This window comes from Limanda limanda, chromosome 12, assembly GCF_963576545.1.
Source record: "Limanda limanda chromosome 12, fLimLim1.1, whole genome shotgun sequence".
NCBI lineage: Eukaryota > Metazoa > Chordata > Actinopteri > Pleuronectiformes > Pleuronectidae > Limanda > Limanda limanda.
Genome location: NC_083647.1, coordinates 26,013,037 through 26,036,973, shown reverse-complemented (window position 1 = coordinate 26,036,973; position 23,937 = coordinate 26,013,037). Strand labels below are relative to the sequence as shown.

Sequence of the window (23,937 nt, the reverse complement as noted above, 5' to 3'; positions counted from 1 at the left end):
CTATCTATCTATCTATCTATCTATCTATCTATCTATCTATCTATCTATCTATCTATCTATCTATCTATCTATCTATCTATCTAAAACAACATTTTCCCAAGTGTCCTGTTCGGGTTAAAGAACAAAACAAACAAATAACAACAAAGTGATCGGTTGTGAATCTCTCTCGCTCTTCTTCTCCTCTGACTCCCCCCCCCCCCCTCCCCCTGCTGTAAACTGAACCCAGCCAGCGATGCTCGGTGCGTCTGTATGACTGTACGAGTGATTCCCAGTGATGGTAACTGATGATAAATATAGTCTGTGTGTGTCTGTGGCAGTGCGTGTGTGTGTGTGTGTGTGTGTGTGTGTGTGTGTGTGTGTGTGTGTGTGTGTGTGTGTGTGTGGAGCTGACAGTGACTCACTCTCGTGGCAGTAGGTGCCGGTGAAGCCCGGCTCACAGGAGCAGCTGAAGTTCCCGGCCGGCAGACTGATGCAGCGGCCGTGGGGTCCGCACACGTTGGACGAGATGTGCCACACCCGCTTCTGGGTGTCGTTGGTTGCCACAGCGACCGTGCAGCTGTCAATCACTGTGCGGTGGATTAGAAAGGAGACGGGATCAGCAGGAATGTCTCCGGATATCTTATTGCAGAGCAGAGGCTTGTCCCAGAGCCGTGTTACCTTGGCACCGGTTGGTCTTGCAGTGGTCCTTGAGCTCGGAGCAGGTTTTCCCCTCGTAGTCGTCGGAGCAGCTGCAGTAGAAGTCGCCCGTCACGCTGTGGCACTGCGCCTGGTGCTGACACGGGCTCGGGCTGCACGGGTCGTTCTGCACCTTCAGGTGGGAAACGTTCAAAAGTTAAAAACACAACTGCAATGTGCAGAGTCATCGCACTGTGTCTTCACTCGCCGGATCCAACCCGCACCTCACAGGTGGTGCCAGCGAAGCCTGGAGCACATTCACACATGAAGCCGTCCAGCAGGGCATGGCAGCGCCCGCCGCTCCGACACGGGCTGCTGGCACAGCGGTTCCTCTGAACCTCGCAGTGTCGGCCCATGAAGCCCGGCTGGCAGGCGCACTGGTAGCCTCTGGCAGCCTCCTGGAACAGAGACAGGAATTTAGCAACGTCTCAAGATCCAAAGTGTCAGAGATGAGATGAGACAAAGTGAAATCAATCATGGAGAAAGTTCAGGCACCAAACACAAATCATTCACATTTCTATCCTCTTACTGCTGAAGGCTCTTAATGCATCACGCTGATTTATCATCCGGGCCGTTTGTTGTGGTTTCTATCAGTGGAAGTATTTTGACTTTGGACTCTTGGTTGGACTTTTATTTGACTGGAAAGATTATTTAGTGTCAGTGAAAATGATTAAAAGTTTCTTCCAAATTCAAAACTTCACCTTGAAGCTGGAGAGAAATTTGAGGAGGAGCAACAGTAACGTGTTTAAGAGGAAGACTTTTGGAGAATTCTCTCTTTAATGGCTGAATTTACCAAATACAATATTCGCTCCTGAGAATCCCAGAAAAAATATTTGAAACATGGATCAAAAATCATTGTTTAAATCAGTTTTAGAGGAAATAATTCTTCAGATTTGATCTTTTCAGATTTCTCTCACCTTGCAGGTCCCTCCGTTCTGACACTGTCCGTGGCAGCTGTTCACATCTGAGGAGAAATCACTCTGATTAACTCGCAAACTGGGAGTTGGAAATATGAATCGATGCAGATAAACATGCAGCCGCTACAAGAACGTGGTTAAATAAACCAAAGCAAAGAGATTCATGCCCGGAGGAAGAAACACTAGAAGCAGAGTCAGGTGCACCTGAGCTGTGAAAACGTGCAGTGAAACTAAACTACTGACGCGTGACTGTTAAACACAAGCTGAAGAGCAAAGAAGGTTTGAATCCTGGAGCCTGGAGGATGCGGTGAAGGTGTGGAAGGGACAAACAGCCGTAAAGAGGTAGAACACAGGAGGAGGAAGAGATCTGAAGCTCAGCCCCTGGACTCGCTTAGCTTCTCTTCCACTAGCTTCACGGACCTGAAGTCAATCTGGTGTTTTAATTCACAGTAAAACCAAGAAAATTATTCAAATCTAGCACCAGACTCGACCATCAGCGTCGTGGGGAGCCGGCCAAACAGCAGGAAATTGGTGAGAAGAAATATCTGATCAATAAAAGGGTGTTTTGCTTATGTAAATATCAATATTAGCATGCTATCAGAGCTCGTGACTTTAATTTAAACAACAGAAAGCTTAAGGACCTGCTATACTATACTACTTCTGATCTGTGCAGGTTGTAGGTCATCCAGGTCCTGGTATCATCAAGTTGCACAAGTGTATGTAGACAACAAACACAAGTCCAGTTACACATTTGTACAACTTACGATACTACTACTACTACTACAAGAAAATAATTTGAGCAACAGGCGCTAGTGGAAGTGAAGCTAGCCAACAAAGAGGGAGGGGCTGTGGCAGCTGGAAAGAAGGTTGAAGTCTAGTGATTGTTTTGCTGGATTGATACTGACTGATGTCACAGTTCTTGCCCACCCATCCTCGAAAGCAGGCACAGTGATATCCACCAATCAAGTTTTTGCAAGAGTAAGCATTGAGACAAGGCTTGATCCCAGCACACTCATACACGTCTGCAAAGGAGACGAGAGACACAGAGAGAGGGAATGAGAGCGGCCCGTCACCAAGCTCCGCCTCCGTCCGTCCACCTGGTGCACGCACGGCCTCAGGTGCTTTCATCTCATATCCTTCAAGTGTTACATCATAGTGTTGAAATCAGTTTCTTAATAATTCGGAAGGTTTCGGCGCAAGAAACGAGAAAAACTGATTTAAGAAAATAACCCCAAAAAAAGTTTGAATTCTAATGGAAACAAGCTGAAATTAAAGTTTGAACTTTTTACATGAAATGAAGCTGTAGCAAATGATTTTTTCATGAAAGCTGATGCAAAATAAATCATTTAAAAAATACCAACAACCTCAACATACTAGATATTTGAGATTCTCATTTGCTTCTCCACACTGAAGACGAGAGGCCTCAGGTGCTTTCATCTCATATCCTTCATATGTTACATCATCATAACGTCTTCGCTGCAGCAGAAAACACATTTTTTATAAATTCGATCAACTAATTTGATCGACTTTTCTGCCTCTTTTGCAGTATTTCACGAGTTTTTAACTTAATTTGAATTTCCTCGTGCAGTCAGAATCATGATTTAATAAGCGATGCGTCACAGAGCAGAAGCTAAAGTCTCGAATGTGCATATTTATCATCGTGTGAAAGCGACTGGATTGAAAGTCGGGCGACTTCTCTAACGACTTTTAAACGACTCGAGGTCTTTTTCAAACATGTGAAATTACAGTTCAGCTTCCATCGCCCCCCCCGCCCCCCCCCCCTGCCCGCCCTGCTCTATCCTCACCCGCCTCCCTCCCTCCCTCCCTCAGGGTTAATGTCTCTCTATTGCATTCCCTGAAGGCCGACCTGCAGCATTCCGAGTGGTCAGTTTCAGAGGCAGCGCTCGCCGCCCCCCCACCCCCCCCCCCCCTCCACAGTGCATTAAGACGACTCCCAGGAGGTAAGCGGCACCTGTTGGCCGGCTGAAATTAAACACCCTGAGCCCTTTCCCAAAAACCCAAGCTCCGAGCCAATCCACCCCACCCCCCCACCCCCCCTCCCAGGTACCACCCGGCTCCCTGGGGGGGGGGGGGGGGGGCTCTCTGAGAATAACAGAATCCGTAACACAAGCCCCGGGGCTTCGGGCGCTGCACGCAAATGTTTACAGGTTATAAAATGTTTCCTGGCTGAAGTCACAGAGGGTGAGGGCTCGGCTCTGCTCGGGTGCCGCCTCACCGTAGTGTACATACCCCCCCCCCACCCCCACCCCCCCTGACACGCCCAGTCTGGAGCCAAAGATAACCCCCCCCGGCAGAGTATATTCGGTCCCAAGGCTAGCAGTTGCCGGGCGGGAGGGTATTTTTAGCCTAACTCAAGTCACCTGGCTCGAGTTGCAGATGCTACTCGGTGAGAATCTCCGTTTGCATGCGTTTACATAAACACACACACACACAGAAACACTGATTTAGAATTAGTGAGCGTCCTGCAGTACCTGGTTAAACCACACGACCGGAGACACAAACGAGTCGGATCACAAACTGTCACGACGACTTCGGACGCACGTCAAACAGTTTAGTTGCAACAACACTTCATCCCACATGCAAATATCACATGATTTCAGAATTATTAAAATATGCTTTTCCAAGTGTCCCGGCACAATTCACTTTGAAAAAAACACTTCCTGATGTTTATCAGCTGATAAACCTGCATATATGCAAATGAGCTATCGTCTCTCTTTACGTTACGTTACATTATTGGACGTTTTGGTGATTGGATTTGGAGACGTACCGATCTGGCAGGTCTTTCCCGTCCACTGGGGGGGGCAGAGACACTTGAAGCCGTTCTCCAGGTCGATGCAGGTCCCGCCCTGAGCACACGGGCTGGACGCACATTCATCCGTGTCTGAAACGTAAACAAGACCAATGTCCAGCATCACAACCACATTGAAAACAACGCAACACGTCTCTGGGTCTCGTGTCTACTTCATTTTCTGGTTTAATGTCGGACAGTGAGAAAGTCGTTTGTGTCCACGGGTTTCTTCTGATCTGTCGGAAGCCACTTCTAGACAGTGACTCGTTATCAGAAAGCGATGTGATTGGCCGGCCGAGCCCTGGCTAGCTCGTTAGCAGGCTAACTTCAGTATTAGCACACTGCTGCTGCTCACAGATGTTAACGGAAAGAAGTTTGAACTGATTGAAGGTTCCTGTCAGATTGTAACAACAGCACGAATCTACAGGCAGCTCCTTTACTGTGACCTCTGGAGCATCTGACCTTTAGCGCAGGTGGGCCCGGACCAGCCGGCTGGGCAGTGACACTCGAAGCCCGATGGGACCTCGTGACACGTCCCTCCGTTGGCGCAGGGGTTGGACACACAGGCGTGTTCCGCTAGAGGGAGGAGTCAAGAGGAACCGTTAGAATCCCTCCAGGTCTTCAGGGTGTGGACGAGCTGTGACACTCAGACCGGGAGACTCTGAACTCTCACGCTCACCGATCTCGCAGTTCTTGCCGGAGTATCCGTCTGGGCAGGCGCAGCTGTACTCGTTCGGCTCGTTGTTCATGCACGTGCCTCCGTTCTTACACGGCCGGTTGGTCCCGCAGTAGTTCAGATCTGCACAGAAACTCAAGAGTCAACCTCGGCTGTTTGTTGTTTAACACACATTCAGGAAACGATAGCTAAATGAAGGAACGCTTGTTTTCCTCTCGGCTGTTTCACGTCTGGAGCAACAGCTTCTCACAATGACTTGTTGTTACAGGAATTGTTTTTTTTTTTCCTTCCAAAACATCTGATTATGGGTTAGATATAAATATATTTACGGCAAATGTAATTTTTCCTGCTTCTTGACCAATCATTCTGTCCTCATGTGACTGACCATTGCTGAACCAGGGGCAAACATTTCCTGGTTCACTGCTTTTAAAGTCATACTCTAAACCTGCAGGTTTTTAATGTGGTTTGGTTCCGAGCACCGAGTGGATTCAGCTCCTTTTTATACGGTAAGAAAAGCAAACGAGTTATAAAAACTATCACAGCGACGATAAGGTTTGAGTTCATTTTGTCTTTGGTTCATGTGACTGTGAACTGAACTATTATAAAAGGTGGAGAGGGAAAAAATAAACATGATCGCCATCTGATAATAATGAAAAGAAGACGTTCACGGTGACGTAGGGAATTTAAACCAATGATCCACGATTCTAAAACTTAACATGAATCGATTGGATGCCTTCATCGTGAATTATATCAGAAGAACGTTCACGTGGCGCGACCGACCTTTGTCGCAGAGCAGGCCGCCCCAGTTCTTCTCACAGGTGCACTGCCAGGGCTCGGTGCAGGTCCCGTGAACACAGCCGGGGTACGGCAGACACTCGTCACAGTACGGACCCTGCCAGCCGTAGTTACACCTGCAACACACAGAGGGGGGGGGGGGGGGTTAGTTGGTTTTATTTGACAGGACAGAGTCGAGCAAGAACAGGAGTCAGAACCAAACCTGCACTCGAGCCGCCTCCTAATTTCTAGTTTACTTGGTTTTCTTACTCTTCTCCTTCCTTTTTTTCAGGCTTCTTCTTCTTCTTCTTCTGTCATTCCTTCCTCTCCGTTTTCTTCATCACGCTTTAATCACAACTAAACTCTGCTCCTCTTCACTATCAAACTGTTTTCAGACGCGTCTCCTGGAAACCGGCCGTGACGTTAACAGCACGTCCACACCGAATCTCCTCCTGTCTCCAAGTTCACGTTTCCTTTACATTTTTCTCCCGTATTCTCACTCACTCAGATATTCTTTCCAGACATTATTCAGCAAACTTCAGTTACAAAATGTCCAGGCTTCACTTTGGTGTGTCTGACATTTCCTTTTTCGATTTCCCCCTCGGGGCTCAGATGCTTGTACCACCAGTGATAATCAAAGCCAGGTCACAGAGAGAGAGCAGAGTTCAGAGGCTGCCTCTGTAAAACAAATACCTCGTATATCACAAGCTCACTGACAAAGTGTTCTTCTTTACAGCTGCAGCCCCGAGGGAACATCAGCCACACAGATTCACTTAATAACACAGGGGGGGGGGGGGGGGGAGCTCATAAAGACACAGTGATAGTTAAGTTGTGATAATAAACAACTCATTTAATACACTGAGGAGCGCTTGATGTCGATGATAACGTGTCTGTTTAACATCCCTCTGGTGAACGTGATGAATGGTGCAGGAGCCAGAAACAAGGAAACACTTTTACACCTCGTCAGTGCGTCAGAAGTTAAAATAATTAAAGAAACGACGAGCAGAAAGGTTCAGGAAACTCAGGAGAGCTGCTGGAGTTCCTCTAAATGTCACCACAGTCATCTGTGGACAAAATGTCTTCATCAAGGTGAAGGATGTGTTCGCTGAGGCTGCTAATTTTAGGGGAGCAAAGTGCCAGCACACATTCCTGGGCTCTGTGTGTGTGTGTGTGTGTGTGTGTGTGTGTGTGTGTGTGTGTGTGTGTGTGTGTGTGTGTGTGTGTGTGTGTGTGTGTGTGTGTGTGTGTGTGTGTGTGTGTGTGTGTGTGTCTGTCTGTGTGTGTGTACTGTTGTTTTCCTACAGTACATTCACTTTATTTTTTTTAGCCTGTTGCTCTGAGACACTTGGCAAAAAAAATCTCTTTCTGTCATCACTGGATTCCTAAGAACCAAAAACAAACATGAAGAAGAAATCAAGTAGAAATCAACAAGTTGAAATCAGTTTCTAGATAATTCGGAAGGTTTCAGCGCAAGAAACGAGAAAAACTGATTTAAGAAATTAACTAAAAAAAAGGTTGAATTCTCATGGAAACAAGCTGAAATTACAGTTTTAACTTTTTACATTAAAACGAAGCTGTAGCAAATCGTTTTTTTCTTGTCAAGACATGAAAGCTGATGTAATATAAATAATTTTAAAAGTTCCAACAACCTCAAAATACTTGTCATGGTCGGATCAATATTCCAGAGAATTGAATTGTTAATTGTAAAAGTGTCATGAAGCCCCCCCTTCCAGGTCTTAGGGTTCACATTTGCTTCTCGTCCCTGAAGACTCGAGTGGAGGTTAAAAGAGAAGCTGTTTGTTTCTGCAGACTCTTCTGGTGTCGTGTGTTTGTGCGTCGTCTCTCCGCCCGCTTCCTGTGTCGTGCGCTCGCTCGAGGTCAGACTTGGAATGAGCGGCGGGTTTGTGGAGCGCGGGGTGAGTCGTCTCGGAGGAGAGGCCGGCGCAGGGTTAGCTAATCTGTTGGTTTATGGCGGCACTCTGTTATTCCAAGGCCAGTGGTAACCTTGCCCCACCTGTCCTGTCATTTCTCTGTCGGGGCTATTTTTAGGATGCAACCCCCCCCCCCCCCCGACCCCCCCCAACCCCGGCTCTCAAGCACTTCAAAATGGATGCCGACCAAACACTGTAGCAGCAGTGATATACGGTTGTGTAGTGAGCGCTAATGGGCTGCAGTGCACTGGGACTGGGACTGGGACTGGGACTGGGACTGGGACTGGGACTGGGACTGGGACTGGGACTGGGACTGGGACTGGGACTGGGCCCTGGACCTCAGTCCTTCTGTGGAACTGGGACAATGTGAGAACTGCAAACTGTCAAACACCAGCAGGTGGAACAAAGTGATATCAGGTTGATCTGGTTTATCTATAGTCTGATCACTGGTTTGAATCAGCGTTTCTCCAGGTTCTCTCCAGGTTCTCTGCAGGTTCTCTGGTTCTCTGGTTCTCAATCCAAAGCCCCGATCACCCACTAACATCTGGCTTCTGTCTGTAATGGGAATGGAAACAATCCACACTAACTCCCGGGTTAAATGACTCTGCAGGTTATCGGCTCCGGCTCCAATCAGCAGAGCTGGAAATGAGACATGAAGGTTCTCAACGGGTTTGAACTGGGATCGGCTCCTGCCAGAGTTTTTATATTTCAGATGCAAAAGGGTCAAAGAGGCTGAAGTATAAAAACGGAGCTGAGAACTTATAAAAAATTCATTCAAGCAAATAAAAAACAAGAATCTTTCACTGACGTCTGATGTTCTGGTTTTTATCAGTTTGTCAGATTTCTGTTTGTGGCTGAAACATTTGGAACAGTTCACACGACTGTGACAACTTCCATCAGATCTCACTCAGAGAGTGGAGCCACAGCTACAGTGTGTGTGTGTGTGTTTGTGTGTGTGTGTCTACTACACAGCAGTGTGCATGTGGTGTTGTCCGGCTGTGGTCGGCCCGGGGCGCTGCACGCCGTTGGCCTGGCAGCGGCGGCGGCGGCGGCGGCGTGGACAGTCTGTCTGGCTGCAGTGTGGGAGAGCCACAGGCCAAGGGTGGCATTACCCACAAGCCCCGGCACCGGGCTGCTGCTGCTGTTCCATCAATGGAGCGGGGGGGCCTCGGGGGCCGGCCGGGCTGAAAATACCACGTCTTGCCCACAACAACACCCCCCCGTCCCCCCCCGTCCCGCTGTGGCCCCTCAGACAAACCACACCCTGAAGACAGGATGGTGGGCAGGGGCTGCTGTGTGTGTGTGTGTGTGTGTGTGTGTGTGTGTGTGTGTGTGTGTGTGTGTGTGTGTGTGTGTGTGTGTGTGTGACTGGTCAGGCTGAATTATTTACAGGCGAGCCTTGCGCGCGGACAGACTTAGCCCGCTGTTGCCTAGCGACGTGTTTGGTAGTGTCACATGAGGGAGCGTAGGTTGTGAGTGCGCTGTGTGTAAGAAACAAGAAACCAAACACACAACACAACACACAACTCCTCTACTCTGCTCGGATGCTTTTCTTTTCCTCCTCCGTCGCTGCCTCTCGGAGGTTTAACCCCTCGCTCTCTCCCGCTCGGCTCCTCCCACTTCATTTCTCTCCGTCACTGGTTCTGACAACCGGAAGGTTTTTGTAATTTCATCCATAAACTTCTCAGTTTTTATAGTTTCATATTCGGACAGAACACAAGTTTACCCATCGAGGCAAACATTTGATCTTAACGTAACTTTCACTTTCAAGCTTCACATGCAACACCACAGACAGTCTGTTATCCCATGTTGTTACAGAGAAGTCGTCTCCATGACAACAGAGCAAACTCCTCCTACTGACGACGTCCTTCCAAGCTTCAGGTTTATTTAGTTTTTTAACAATTGGTTCAAGTTTTCTCGATCAAAAAACAATTCAGAAGGGATTCACACTACATTTAATAATCGACCTTTTAAGGGAAAATTCATTTAAAATTGATCTGTATTTTAGCTTCTGTCATTTCAGCCAATTTCGTTGGAGGTAAAACCCGAAGTGAGCGAAGCAGCCGAGCCTCGAGCTTCACGTCACGATCCGACCTGAACATCGGGCTCCGGCTCCTTCTCCCTCGGGATCATCTTATTCCTGATGTTATTTCACCGTGTTTTTAAAAACTTTGTTTCACTTTGTCTCCTTATGTAACGTTTCATATCCTGCGTGTCTCTGACTGATCTTTTTAATGTGACAGATTTGATGAATGTGGACTGTCCCACATAAATCAAAAAATGCTTTTACTGAGCATCAGTTTTGCTTTTCTTCACCAGTATATGTGTGTGTGTGTGTGTGTGTGTGTGTGTGTGTGTGTGTGTGTGTGTGTGTGTTCCCGATTCCAACGAAGCTCAGAATCACATGTTGAGGCACATTCCAGGGTGTTCCTCTCTCTTTCAATCCTCCGGCCATTTCCAATGCAAAGTGTCAGCCTAATGTCAAATCTTAAGTAAATCAAACCTTCCTTAGTATAAAACCCCCCCCCGTCCCCTGAGTGCAGTCTTAAAACACACGTGTTCCGGTGCGTCTGAATGTTCATGTTCACTTCCACACGGACTCACGTCTGAATTTCAACTTTACTACGATAACACACAACTTCTTGGCACCTATCCTAGCTCAGAGTAAAGTGTTAGGGTTGAGATCAAATCTTTTTAAATCCACAGTCTGAGTAAAGATGGAGTCGAGCAGTGACTGATTGATTTCATGTTCCTCTCACTTCTTGAAAAACTGAAACATCTCGTCCATCCAATCCGGAGAAGACGTCAGGAACAAGGAAGAATTTCATCTTCCGATCCCGATCGATCCCAAACAGATGAAACGTCTCCGGAACGACTTCGACCGTAAATCAAACCTTTTTCCAAAAGCTCAGGAGTCGTATTTATTATCAAACCTATGACAATCTTAGATGAAACGTACGGACTTGTTGTGTAAAATCCTTTTTCTTCCTTTTCCCAACATGCACCAGGTTCTGTTCAGGTTCTAAACCCGACATCACTGGGAGTGATAATAGAAAATGGACTTAGTTAAAAGTTTCTTCTATTCTTATCAACCACACAGCCACTCATTCAAAAGCTGTTGTGTTACCTTGTGTGTTAAATGGACAGTAAATAATTATACGTTCCTTGTTGTGTTATTTGTTATATGTTTAGGAGGGTTAAAGGGGGGGGGGGCGGGGGGGCACACTTCCCCACAGGCGAGTGGCAGCCATAACAAGACCCGGGATAGGAAGAGGTGGTGTGGGCTGCAGACATGAGAGGGTGAGGGTGGGGGGGTGGGGGGGGTGGGGGGGGTAATGACAAAACAGGCCTCTCTCTCTCTATCTCCTCCCCCCCCCTCCCCCTCTGTTTCTCTGTGTGCGGGCAGCAGCTTCAGTACAGGAAGCAGAACAATGGCTCTGAGCTGAGGGATGGAGATGGTGGGATGGGGGGGGGGGGGGGGAGCGGTGTGGGGGTCGGACTGCTTGGTATGTCATCAACAACCCCCCCCCAGCCTCTCATCACTCTGTCGTGTCACCACTGTTTTCCTCATTAGGCTTCGACCAAACAACATCATGCTTATGATCAGTCTGCAGCTGCACTGTAAAAACAGCTGCACTGTAAAAACAGCTGCACTGTAAAAAACGACTCACTTGCACTCGCCCGGCGCGCTGCAGCTCCCGTGCAGCAGGCTGCAGCCCTGCTTGCAGATGGCTGTGGGGGGGGGGGAGAAGAGAGGGAGGAGACACGTTAGGATCTGTTCCTGTGCAAAGTAGAATATTTTCCTTTTTTATGTAGTTTATTGGACAGGTATTTGTTTTTTTAAGTGTATTTTTGGCTGTTTATCAGAATTTCAACATCTACGTTGATAAGTAAATCTGTTAGTTGTAATAAGCAACTGAAGAACTAATGAAACCATTAAAGGATAAGTGGAAAACTTAGGAAACTAAATTAAGAGTCAAGTTATTCACTACTTGAAGGTACTGGGAACTTTATATATAAAGCTTTATATTTATATTTTCTATGTATTTTCACTTCAATCACTTCTCTTTTCCTGTTTCTTATCAATGATATTTATTCGTTTATTGGAATTTGTAATATATATATTTTAATCAGCTATTTGTCTGTAGAAATTGATAAAAAACCTTAGAAGTGGTATTAACCGTCTTAGTGTGTGTCCTGTGTGTCCTGTGTGTCCTGTGTGTCCTGTGTGTTGTGTGTGTTGTGTGTGGTCGTGTGTGTTGTGTGTGGTCGTGTGTGATGTGTGTGTCATGTGTGTTGTGTGGTCTTGTGGTCTTGTGTGTCGTGCGTGTCGTGTGCGTCGTGTAAGTCGCGTGTGTCGCGTGTTGGTGGTGTTTGTCGTGTGTGTCGCGTGTTGTGTGTGTCGTGTGTGTCGCGTGTGTCGCATGTGTCGCGTGTTTGTCGTGTGTCGTGTGTGTCTTGTGTGTCTTGTGGTTGTGTGTGTCCTGTGTGTCCTGTGTGTCCTGTGTGTCGTGTGTGTCGTGTGTGTTGTGTGGGTCGTGTTGTGTGTGTCCTGTGTGTCGTGTGTGTCCTGTGTGTCGTGCGTGTGGTCGTGTGTGTCCTGTGTGTCATGTGGTCGTGCGTGTCGTGTGCGTCGTGTGTGTCGCGTGTTGTGTGTGTCGTGTGTGTCTTGTGTATGTGTGTGTCCTGTGTGTCCTGTGTGTCATGTGTGTCCTGTGTGTCGTGTGTGTTGTGTTGTGTGTGTTGTGTGGTCTTGTGGTCTTGTGTGTCGTGTGTGTCGTGTGTGTCCTGTGTGTCATGTGTGTCCTGTGTGTCCTGTGTGTCCTGTGTGTCCTGTGTGTCCTGTGTGTCCTGTGTGTCCTGTGTGTCCTGTGTGTTGTGTGTCCTCACCTGTCTTGCAGTCCGGCCCGGTCCAGCCCTCCATGCACCCCCGGTTCCCCAGCTGATCGCACACGTAGTGGCCGAAGTAGTCGTCACGGGGACGACACACTTTGTTGCACTTGCTGCCGTAGTAGTTGTCGTGGCAACGCACACGCACAGTGTACTCCAGGCTGGCCACCGGACCCTTGTGCTCCACCGTCTGCTTCTCCTCCCCCGGGCTGATGGTTCCTTTGTGGATGCTGCGCTCGATCAGCAGCTCGTCGTCTGGACACAAACAGGAACATAACACGTAAGTGAAACTGTTCTGATTGATTTGTGATCAAAACTGAGGATTATGTTGTCGGATATAAATTAAAAATGATCTTCACTGCTTCAATTCTATTTTTTATTTTATGAATTATTCCCTGAGCAGAGTCCAATCCAGGAGTACAGGAGCCTCCGGTGCCGCACAACCAGACCCAGTAACAGCTTCATTCACCAGCTGCCCCCCACCCTCCTCCTCAAATCACTCAGGACTCTGAAACAAAATGTCTTTTACACTTTTATCACTTCAGTACGTCTACGCTTTACTTTACATAAACTTATGCTGCTATATACGTGCTGTACGTGAATCTGTTTGTTTACTTCGAATGAGGAAGTGTCTTGTTGTCTTATCCGTTTCACCGTGGGAGAGAGTGGGAAACGATAAATCGATTTCTTGGTATGTCTGTCTGTACGTGTAAAGTAATTGACAAATAAAGCTACTATACTACTACTATACTATAATCCACTACTTTTCCAGAACTTCATAAAAACTACAAAAACATTCCACAGGTCAAGTCTTTGGGTCGTTCGACACCGACGTCACAACAAGAAGAATTCTGAATGACATTCCAGAGCCGGTTCCGGTCGTGGGACTAGAGAACCCGAGAGGCTTCGGAGAACGTCGGTTCTAACGCAGATCAGAGAGAAGGTGGAACCTCCGTCCACCAGGAGGGAGGGAGGGAGACAGAAGAGAGGATGGAGGAAAAGAAGAGGGAAAGAACGGGAGAATGGCAAAAGCACAAACAGAGGGAGGAGGAAGGAGGGCTGCGAGGGCTTGATAACCAAAATGCTTTTTCAGTTTTCCTGCTCGGTGAAATACTTTTCTGCCCCCCCCCCCACACACACACACACACACACACACGCCCCCCCCCCCGTCAGGATATCCACCCCCGACTCCATCGGAGCCAGGCCGGAAATAATAAGAGACGGGAACAGACGAGGAAGGAAAAGACCCTTCAGTTTGTTCTCAAGGAACAGGAGCTCAGAAGGAGGTGATGAGGAGGTGACGAGGAGGTGAGGAGGAGCTGAGGAGGAGGTGAGGAGGTGAGGAGGAGCTGAGGAGGAGCTGAGGAGGTGAGGAGGATCTGAGGAGGAGCTGAGGAGGAGCTGAGGAGGATCTGAGGAGGAGCTGAGGAGCAGCTGAGGAGGATCTGAGGAGGAGCTGAGGAGGTGAGGAGGTGAGGAGGAGCTGAGGAGGTGAGGAGGAGCTCAGGAGGAGGTGAGGAGGAGCTGAGGAGGAGCTGAGGAGGATCTGAGGAGGAGCTGAGGAGGTGAGGAGGAGCTCAGGAGGAGGTGAGGAGGAGCTGAGGAGGAGCTGAGGAGCAGCTGAGGAGGAGCTGAGGAGGAGCTGAGGAGGAGCTGAGGAGGATCTGAGGAGGTGAGGAGGAGCTGAAGAGGAGCTCAGGAGGAGGTGAGGAGGAGCTGAGGAGGTGAGGAGGAGGTGAAGAGGAGCTGAGGAGGAGGTGAAGAGGAGCCAAGGAGGAGCTGAGGAGGAGGTGAGGAGGAGCTGAGGAGGAGCTGAGGAGGAGCTGAGGAGGAGGTTTAAATCCACTGTCACTTCAGACAAGCTCCTTCACTCCATTTGGTTTAAGTGAGACTCAAACTGTCCATCACCTGTTTTACCAGTGAGTTGAAGTGAGTGACAGCATGTTTGTTTCCTTGATCAGATTTGTTAATAGAAAAACAAAATGAACAAAAAACTATTAACATTAATAAATGTGATTTATTTTATCTTAGAACTCAACTTTTCTCTTTTTTTGTTCTAACTTCTTTTTCTGTTGGACATGAAAATGACTCATTATAGTAACTTTTGAAATAAACTGCTCCTCTGCAGCTTTTAACTGGATTAAGTTTGAACTCCCTCTCTCTGTGCTGCCCTGATTTCACGGCGTCTCACAGCGAGTTCACACTCTGCCACAGACTCCGGTGCCAGCTCCCCCCCCCCGACCCACCCCCACCCCCACCCCCCCCTCACTGCTGTTCATCTGCAGCAATTAGATATAAAAATATAGACCAATCGCTCTCTCTCTCTCTGAGCTGGAGGAGCTGAGAGAGGCGGCTGTTACCAGGGAGAGGACCAGGGCCACGAGGAGGAAACACCGGGTTTCAGATCTCAGCTTCTGTTTGGAGAGCCTGACCCTTTGACCTCTGACCTCTTCACAGCTCCTCACTTGTAACAGAGCTGATCTCTGAACCGAAGTCAAGACTGCGTTCACACTGGCAGTGAAGATGTATCTACTCAAGGAAAAAACGTATAATGATGATAAAGAAAGTGATTCAACAAATTCCCGGATCAGCCCCTTCGCCGGGATCACCGCCAAATTTTAATGATTCTCTTTTTGGCTCATGTCCCATCTTTCCAGGAATGTTTCGTGGAAACCGTATCAGAAGTTTTTACGTAACCTTGCTGAAAAACAAACCAGCAAACACCCTGACAGGGCCGTAAATATAAACTCTCTGGTGCAAGGTAATGAAAGAACCGATCCCTGGGCTGCCCAGCTTGAAGCTCCGCCTCCTTTCTTTGCTTCTTATCTCTTCAGCTCAGATTTCTCTTGGATTCACCTCGTTGACGCTGAAACACCTGGAAGGAGACGCGGAGTGGAAGCGTCAACACAGCAGCTGGTGGTCAGGGTGTTTCCCTTGTTTTGGAAAGCACCTTCCTCCAGGTGATGCAACTAGACACTTAAGATATGGTCATAAAAATATGGACGGCACAAGAAACACTTAATCACTTTCATTACGAGAGCACACCGACACTTAACTTTTACAATTCTGCAGAAAAACCAACCAAGACCGATTAACGTGTCTCTCAACATGTTCTGACATCACCAGCGTGTGATTGGCTCTCGTCTCCGAAGCCACTGGTTCCTACTGGAGATCCTCAGTCACAAGCTCATGGATTATTATCTGTTTCAGTCATAATCGTGAAAACAGCTGGACACAGTCGTTCTTATCAAACGTTCCTCAAACAGCAGAGAAAAGGGGATTTCTCAGAGCAGGATAATTCCTCATGTGCTGCTCTGGGGAGTTTTTGGGGAACAGCAGGATGTTGTGTTGTTTATGGTTCATGGTGCGTTCAGGGACCACGTAGCTCACAGGCTCAGAGGAACAAGAGAAGCTTCAGGCTTTGATAATGACTTGTTAACACGACACGTGGATTGTTGTTTGTTGACGACAAATCTTCAGGTCCGGCGTCACGCGAGCCAACGATCCAGCAGCGCCCGGCGTCAACAGCCGCTCCGCTCTGTTCTCCTGGAGGTTGTGTTTTGTCCTGAGAGGCGAGGAGCTTCCTGAGGTGTAAACAGACGTCACAAGGCCGGGTCTTTCCTGAGGCGTCTCCAACCTGCCGCTCAGACCCGTGTCCACGCAGCCGCTCACACTGCAACACACTCTGCTTCACCACATCGGAGCCACTTCACCAAGAAATTCCTCCAGAAAACCATTCTGTGGTGCAGAAATAAAACTTTCTCCCCTTAAAGGGACTCTTACCTTTGTTGCATTTTTACACTTTTTGTGGATAAGGTTAAATTGGTATTAATAAGGTAATGACACTCTAAAATGCAAGACAGACCCACCAGGAGTAAAAACAAACAATTATTTCACTCTCATAATATTTAGTGAAAACTTAAACCAATAAAATTCTTCGGACCGAAGGACCTTATTGGCCGACAGACCTGTCTGTTTGCTGCATGGACATGCAGGTTTTCCGTCTGCTTCTTGTGGCGCATTCGGGCCCGCGTCATCAAGGCATGTGAATGTAAATGTATATAACTTACCGAATCCATTGCTTTGGTAAACAAAAACTCACGTGCGTGCGCGGAGGCAGTAGATTGTTAGTCTGCTTGTAAATAAAGTTTCTTCAAAAACACACCGCGGATGGGAACGAGGGGGTGGGGCATTGGAGGAAGGCGGGATGATTTGAATGTGCTGTAATTCTCAAATGCAACAAAGGTAAGAGTCCCTTTAAACGACTTTTAACAATTAATCATGTGAATCTTGATCTTACTTTACTTGTTCAGGATCATCACACACACACAGTAAAAAGCCTCTGCTCTGTGGCTGCAGGGAGAAATATCAGAGGAGCCATGTAAGGAGTGTGTGATGCTCGCTGCTTTTAGAACCCAGATGTCCAACACGACTTAATTTACTGTCGGACGACTTTAGATCGAATGTGCACCGTGCAGCTGTATTATGTAGGAAAACAAAGAGCTGTGTAATCGGGATTTGTGTTGGCAGACAATCACACGACTCAAGATTTGGCTCTCAGGCAATAAAGCACTTGATTGGGACGAGCACGGATTCTTATTCCAGTGAAAAAACCACACAGCCACACACACACACACACACACACACATAGCATCACGCTCGCTCCACCTGCACGAACACACACAGCTGGATTCAACAGGTCCGTGCCTGCTCTCTGACAAGGATCGAAAGGAGTTGCCCAAAAATGCAGGAAATCCCAAATGGAGGCAGAAACAAGCAAGTGAAAGTAGAATCGTGAGGAAGTGGATAAACACGCAATCCACAAAAATAACCATTTACCACACACAGAGTGAAACCTACGACTAAGGTTTCACTTAACGTGACAGAAACATACTGAGCCTTCATTTGTATTTGTACGTGTCTTCTGAAAGCTTACAGATGTGGACGAGTACCACCAGAAACCATCAGGGGCAGTGTAGACTACAGTTGAAAGCCGATATCAACAGGACACAAGGAAGAAAATTCAACAATGGCGGGAAGATTTGATTGGAAACGTGTTTATGATGTTAGAAGAAAATACACCAGCTGCTATGCTCCTCTCAAAGTGTAACTCCAGAAAAACTAAACTTTCCATGAAACCGTTAAACATATCTATTGGAGGATTAATGAGTAAAGACCAAAGTGCTGCGGTAGGAGCTGTCCCCGAGTTCCAGGAGAACGAAGAGACGACCAGTAGCCAGACAGCTGCTGGGAAGCTAATGAGGAGAGAGGGAGGAGAAGAAAAGAGAGCTGCAGCCTCCAATTAATGGCTCAACAAGGCAATGGGCTCACAGGTTTAATATAGAGTGGGGGGGGGGAACAAACCAGCTTCCTGTCAGTCATAGGTCTGATTCTCTTTGGTGGCTCTTATTTCTTTTATAATGTCGCGCACGAGGAAATAATCACGACAAGATGGAAACTGCAGATCATTTTCTTTTGGTTCGTACGTCTGAGAGCAAAAGTGTGAAAGTCCTGTTGTTATAGTGATTTAAATAGTCACTCTGTGTTTGGCTGTTTCCCTGCCCGAGGGTTTGAATCCATTCATTTGTTTTCAAACCTCCAGTTTCACATTCTGTCCTGAACCATATTGGTTTTTTTTAATTAGATGAAACTGTACTGTATCTGGAGGAACTGTCAATTTTATAACTTTCTCCTTTGACTAAGATTGAAATCTATATACGTCACTGTCCGGTACCAGCTGGGATCATTTTAATGTAAAGTTAACTTCACCCGGTTGTTGAAGCAAAACACACAGAAGAAGCACAAGAGTAAATTCACAGTAAATATGCTTAATAAGTTAAAGACGTCTGATGAAGTGATTCCAAACAGGATGAAGCAGCTTGTTAGCGATCAGACACAAAGTTCAACGTGTTGCCACACAGTTCCACGGTGCTGGGATCAGATGTGTCTGAACACATTACAGATCTGTGTCTGAGCCACTTCGATACTGAGCAGCTGCTCACAGGACGTGAAAGGGAAAGAAAGAAATTAGATTATTTCCTTTAAAGCCGTAGTTTACCGTAAATCTCACGAAACTCGTCAATCTGCAGAGTCTCAAGGTTTCAGGTTACGATTATAAATACACAAACCAAAGTACTCGGCACTGACTAGTTCTGTTAACGTGTGAGAACAATACTAGAACATGTTAACAGTGGCAAACCAGCTCGTCATCACTGAACCAGCAGATGTGGACTGAGATTCAGAAACCTCCAGACGGGACGGAGTGACGTGAACGAGCCGAAGACACAAAGTCCAGTTAGTGGAAATCTTCCAGAGGAGAGATGTGTGCAAATGTCTGTAGCTCGGGACATTTTCCAGAAATCTTTGTCTGTCCCAATGAGTCCATATGAGGAAACAGCAGGAAAAATGTGTGGAAGCTTCCCAGAGAGCGAGTGGACGTGTGGACGAGGTTTCTAACACGTGACGGACGTGAAACTGGAAGATCACAAACATCTCAGGATGAAGAAGAGGAGCCGGACACGTAGAAGACGAAGACGAAGACGTCAACTTGGAAACACGAGGAGATTCCAGACCTCGGTGTGGAGGAGCTGTAAACAACAACGCTGATCTTTCCACAAAAGAGTTTATACGTCATGTCCCGCCTCCTGCTGCTCTATAGGCTCCGCCCCTCGCCTGGATGTCTCCCACATGTTCCTGCTGTTTTGAACGTGGACAATGTCCTGCTCCAGAAAATGTCCCAGACCCAAGTTCCAGACATTTAAAATAGTTTGTGTCTGACTTGATAGTGAAGAGGAGATTGTGATGTTACAGGGAAAAACGAGAATGGAACAAAGTCAGGAGAAGAGAAGAGAAGAGAGATAGAGTTCTGTGACTTGGAACCAAACTGTGTGATCTGACTGTCTGAGAGAGGATTCGTATTTTCCGTGACCCTGTGTCGGGGGGGGGGGGGTGGAGTCTTACCGTTGCTGTGTGTTCCGTTGTCCCTGTCCCACGCCTCCACTATCACAGTGTACGCTCGCTGTGGAGGAGAGAGGGAGAGGGCAGAGGTTATCAGAGTGCACAGCAATACAGACACACACACACACACACACACACTCAGAAATGCTCACTTCGAGACGTGAGACACAATATATGAGTCACCGTCGCTCATATTTGGCTTAGAAGGAGAATAACGGTGGGAAAACCAGCCGCGTTCCCACACTGCTGTCGCTCGTTGGCTTCCCTGCACCTCGGGGGGGGGGGGGTTAATAGGTGCAGTTCTGTCGGAGAACGAAACATCCACCACTTCGCTTTGAGTATCAGTTTACTGAGATTCTCTTCTCTTTGTCTCATTCCCTCTGTCACCTTCTCCTTTGACACGCCGTCGACTCCAGAGGACAAAGCTCTCCTCGGCTCCAGGGCTTTTTCTGGCAATGTATAGATTCTCTTCTCCTCAGGGATCCAACGAGGGCGCTTTATAAATCACTCAGCTAATCAACGATGGAATTATACTTCAATGAGCTCTTGTATTACACTCTACAAGCAGTTTCACGCCTGTTTTAAACGGTTTGTTTGTGACTGAGCAGATTCTGAGCTCGTTTAGGTCACAACTTAAAATAAGTGTTTGAGCCAGAGGCTGATAAGAGGAGCTGCAGCAGTCAAACATTAAAACCCTTTGCAGTAACGACACAAATTGAGATCATCCACCTGACTATGAAGACAACATGTCTCTTTAAGATGAACGTCCTTCCCCACTTGTTAAAGTCTCCACACACCAGGGGCGAGACGAATAAAACAAAAGCCACTGACGTGAAACACAGCAGCTCATTCTTCAGCATCATGCAGTGATGAAGATCTTGACCCCTCTCGTCACATGTTTAAAGAAGAAGAGATTTCGCTGCCTCACGAGGGAGACGAGGGAGACGAGGGAGACGAGGGAGACGAGGGAGACAGCGACCGCACCAGGATCCCGTCTGTCAGTGTCTCTGAGGTGAAACTATTTGGGTTGACGCCATTAGTCACGATGCACAAGCTCAGAGAAGTCGACCTCCTTCGTGTAGCGTTGTGTCTGCTATGATTCAGCGTTGTGTGGTTGTGTAGCAGCGCAGCAGGTCTACACACTGGGCCTACACACTGGGCCTACACACTGGGCCTACACACTGGGCCTACACACTATGCCCTACTTTCTCCAGCCGACGGCTCCGACGTCCCACAACAACAGACTCAAACTCGGGATTGTTTCAGGTGCAGGCCTGTTCTTTACTTTTCACGCGCATCAGCAAACAAACCACGGTGGCGCTCGCTGTCCGCCGCCTGCAGGGGGCCGGACCAGCAGCTGCGAGTTCCCATGACCCGGGTCTGACTCACAGCGACCGAGGGGCTGCAGGGAAGATTACAGGGGAGGGGACACGGTGGAGCGGGCAGAGATTAGAGGCAGAGACACGACAGGAACATGAAACAAAAAGGTAGAGCGCTGAAGTGCTTTATGGGACTTTAAAGCTAATTTTATGGTGCTTTAAATCGGAAGGGGGGGGGGGGGGTAGTTCCCAGTGTGCAAAGACAGAAAATGTGCAGGACAGAGAAAAGGCCGGTTGCTACAAGCAGGAGGTTGATTCATGAGCGTTCACAACAAGCAGGTCTGGAGGTGTTTAGTGAAATCAGGCTTCTCTGAATCTGGTTCCCACAGAAAACAGGACCAGTCAGTGAGACCAGTTCTGCTTTGGCAACAAGTTTAATCTTTGTAAGACCATTATGAATGAGGCTTAAGACCTTTGTCACATAGGACAGATATTAGGAAATGTTTTCTTCATAATTGAAGATAATGTGAAGGAGATCATTCCTGGAAACGCCACATTACCGTTTATTACAGCGTTTCAATAGTTGTATAGTTACAAACTACACGTGGCTCCCAAAAATGTTTTTAGTATCGGTGAAGTAACAATAAATGAACGTTTACTTCATTTACTTATTACTTATTAAGACCTAAATATCGTTGGTTGTCTTTTTTGTAACTAAGCAACCAACCGAGTCGAGACTCTACTTCCTGTTTAAAACAGGAAGCGTACGGATTTACGATTCTTTCCACGGTGGAGCTACAGTCGTTTTAGTTTTCAAAGAGCTGCTTAGTGAGTTTCAAACATTTGTCACTTTCATATTTAATATTTATCCACATATAGACACGTTTTTCAAACTGCACTCGTCTGTGATGAGACACAGATAATCCACCGTCGACTCCAGCTGTGATTTACGAGCCCAGCGAGGAGCCATAACTCTGAGATGAGTGAAAAGAAATGGACGTGATCATAATCAATCTTCCCCTTTGTAATCAATTCTAAATGTCACAGCCAGCGGCTCCAAAGGGGAGCGGGCCCCGGGGGAGCCTGACAGGAGTGTGCGCTGTGTGTTACATGTGTTAGAGTGTGTGTGTGTCCTTGAAGGATGGGAGCAAAGTGTCACCCCCCCCCCCCGCTGTCTGCAGTGCGACCGCCATACGAGTCGGTCCTATGTGTGTGTGTTGGGAGACACTTGACACCTCCTAACCAATTTACAGGAGTCGGAGGGATTTGAGTTTTCATTAGTGGAGGAGAAACCAGCTCCTCGCCGCCTTCACCTGTTCAATGAATAAATTACTGCTTCCCGGCGACAGGAACAGCCGCCGGCTCCACGCCGCTCTGCAGAGAACACGCTGCTCTGAGAATTCACTTCTTCATCCAGGATTATCAGATTTATTCTGCTGCTGCTACGACATTGGGACGATAATCGAACGTCACTTCAACTTTAAAGTCAAGACTTTTGACTTTAGGTGTCTTGTTATTTGGAGAAGCTCTGGACACGAAACCACAACTGAGGTCAAGAGGATACGATGATATACAAATCAAACTGTTCCAATGGCACGAATATAAATTACCATCAAGTACAAACACAATATCAGCTTTTGCTCCTCGCACTTTAGTCTCTGCAGCCAAAAACCTTCCTCGTACGAAACAGGCTAAAAAACAATGGGTTTCAGAGTGGAGCTGTTATTCTGATTCTATCATCATCTGAAGGTCTTTGTTTAGAGGCATCTTAGATTTTTATTTACTGATTAATCAGATGATAACTATCTCCAATCAATTAATAGTTTATCACAAGTTCTCAGGCCTTCATTCAAATTCTACTCAACACCGTAAGAAAAGCAGAAACACTGATTAAAGAAGCTGGAACCATTTGAGTCAACTTGCTACAGCAGGAAACCAAACTTGATTTGTTTTCATTCCATTTGTTTTGTTTTTGAAACTGAAGAAACAAAAATCAGCATAAAGAAGTTCCATTCTTTAAACCACCGCTGACTGAGCGTGTACAGTATAAAACGATAAAGAGATAAAATACAAAAATACCTGACACACCAACGCTTTAATCTCATGACTTTCAAATGGGAAGGGGAAGTGAAATCGAGACGAATGTTCTCTTCCTAATTGAAAATTCACAGCAGCAGGGAATTGTTAATGAGAGTGAGAGAGAGAAAAAAAAGGAAAGACCCAATTAACAACTTTTCCGGAGCCGTGATGAAGACGAAGAAGAAAAAACCTGCAGCAGCAACACCTGTCACGTCACACCTGTTAGTGTATTGACATGAATAAAACATGTGGCCCGCGGCACCGGGAGCCGGGATGGTTAATTTAGCACGTTATTAACGGAACAAGCCCTCCTCCTCCTCCTCCTCCTCCTCCTGCACCTCCTCTTCTTCTCTCTAAGGAGGCCTCGTGCAGACAGCAAATCTAATCAAAGCTAATCTAATCAGGTCTTTATCCTGAGCTGCAGAATGGTGATATGACCCAGTTCACTTTTCCCACACCAAGCGCGTGAAAATCTATTTCTGCCGCTCTGGGTTACGCCGACTCCTCCAGCGCTGCAGAGGTTTTCTGTGAATTAGTCTTTCAGAGAAGATCAGAGGCGTGTGAGTTCTGTACAGACGGGACCAGGCGGAGATTCCACCTCAAATCCAACGGTTTAGGCCCCTGAATACTGTGTCTGTTGTGATTTCTGTTGCACAATGGACTCGTCTTCATCATTCCTGCTGGTTCTCCGTCAAATGAACGTGTCAAAGACATCAGACGAGTCCAGATGAGCTTGTGAGTCACAGCGATGATCAGAGGTCAAATCCGAGCATCAGGGTCAGATCTTTATGAACTGCTCGTCAAATCGCCTGCAGTGACTCAACATCCTCTGTCGCTGTTAAACATTAATCCACCGCACAGGCAGTCTATACTGTACATGTATGAATGTGTCACAACTGCAAGTCAGGAG

General features: G+C 47.2%; 1 protein-coding gene across 1 annotated transcript in view; it reads right to left on the bottom strand.

Annotated features, from left to right (window-relative positions):
* LOC133016009 (protein jagged-2-like) overlaps positions 1–23,937 on the bottom strand; it is a 47,385-nt gene that overhangs the window by 13,430 nt on the left and 10,018 nt on the right. The window contains exons 3-14 of the mRNA XM_061083304.1: positions 19,633–19,690; positions 12,673–12,927; positions 11,454–11,514; positions 5,858–5,988; positions 5,081–5,200; positions 4,864–4,977; positions 4,381–4,494; positions 2,498–2,614; positions 1,593–1,639; positions 900–1,073; positions 658–808; positions 402–566 (exon numbers count right to left, since the gene is read on the bottom strand). Coding sequence (XP_060939287.1) covers positions 402–566; positions 658–808; positions 900–1,073; positions 1,593–1,639; positions 2,498–2,614; positions 4,381–4,494; positions 4,864–4,977; positions 5,081–5,200; positions 5,858–5,988; positions 11,454–11,514; positions 12,673–12,927; positions 19,633–19,690 — 1,507 coding nt within the window. The remainder of the gene's footprint in view (positions 1–401; positions 567–657; positions 809–899; positions 1,074–1,592; positions 1,640–2,497; positions 2,615–4,380; positions 4,495–4,863; positions 4,978–5,080; positions 5,201–5,857; positions 5,989–11,453; positions 11,515–12,672; positions 12,928–19,632; positions 19,691–23,937) is intronic.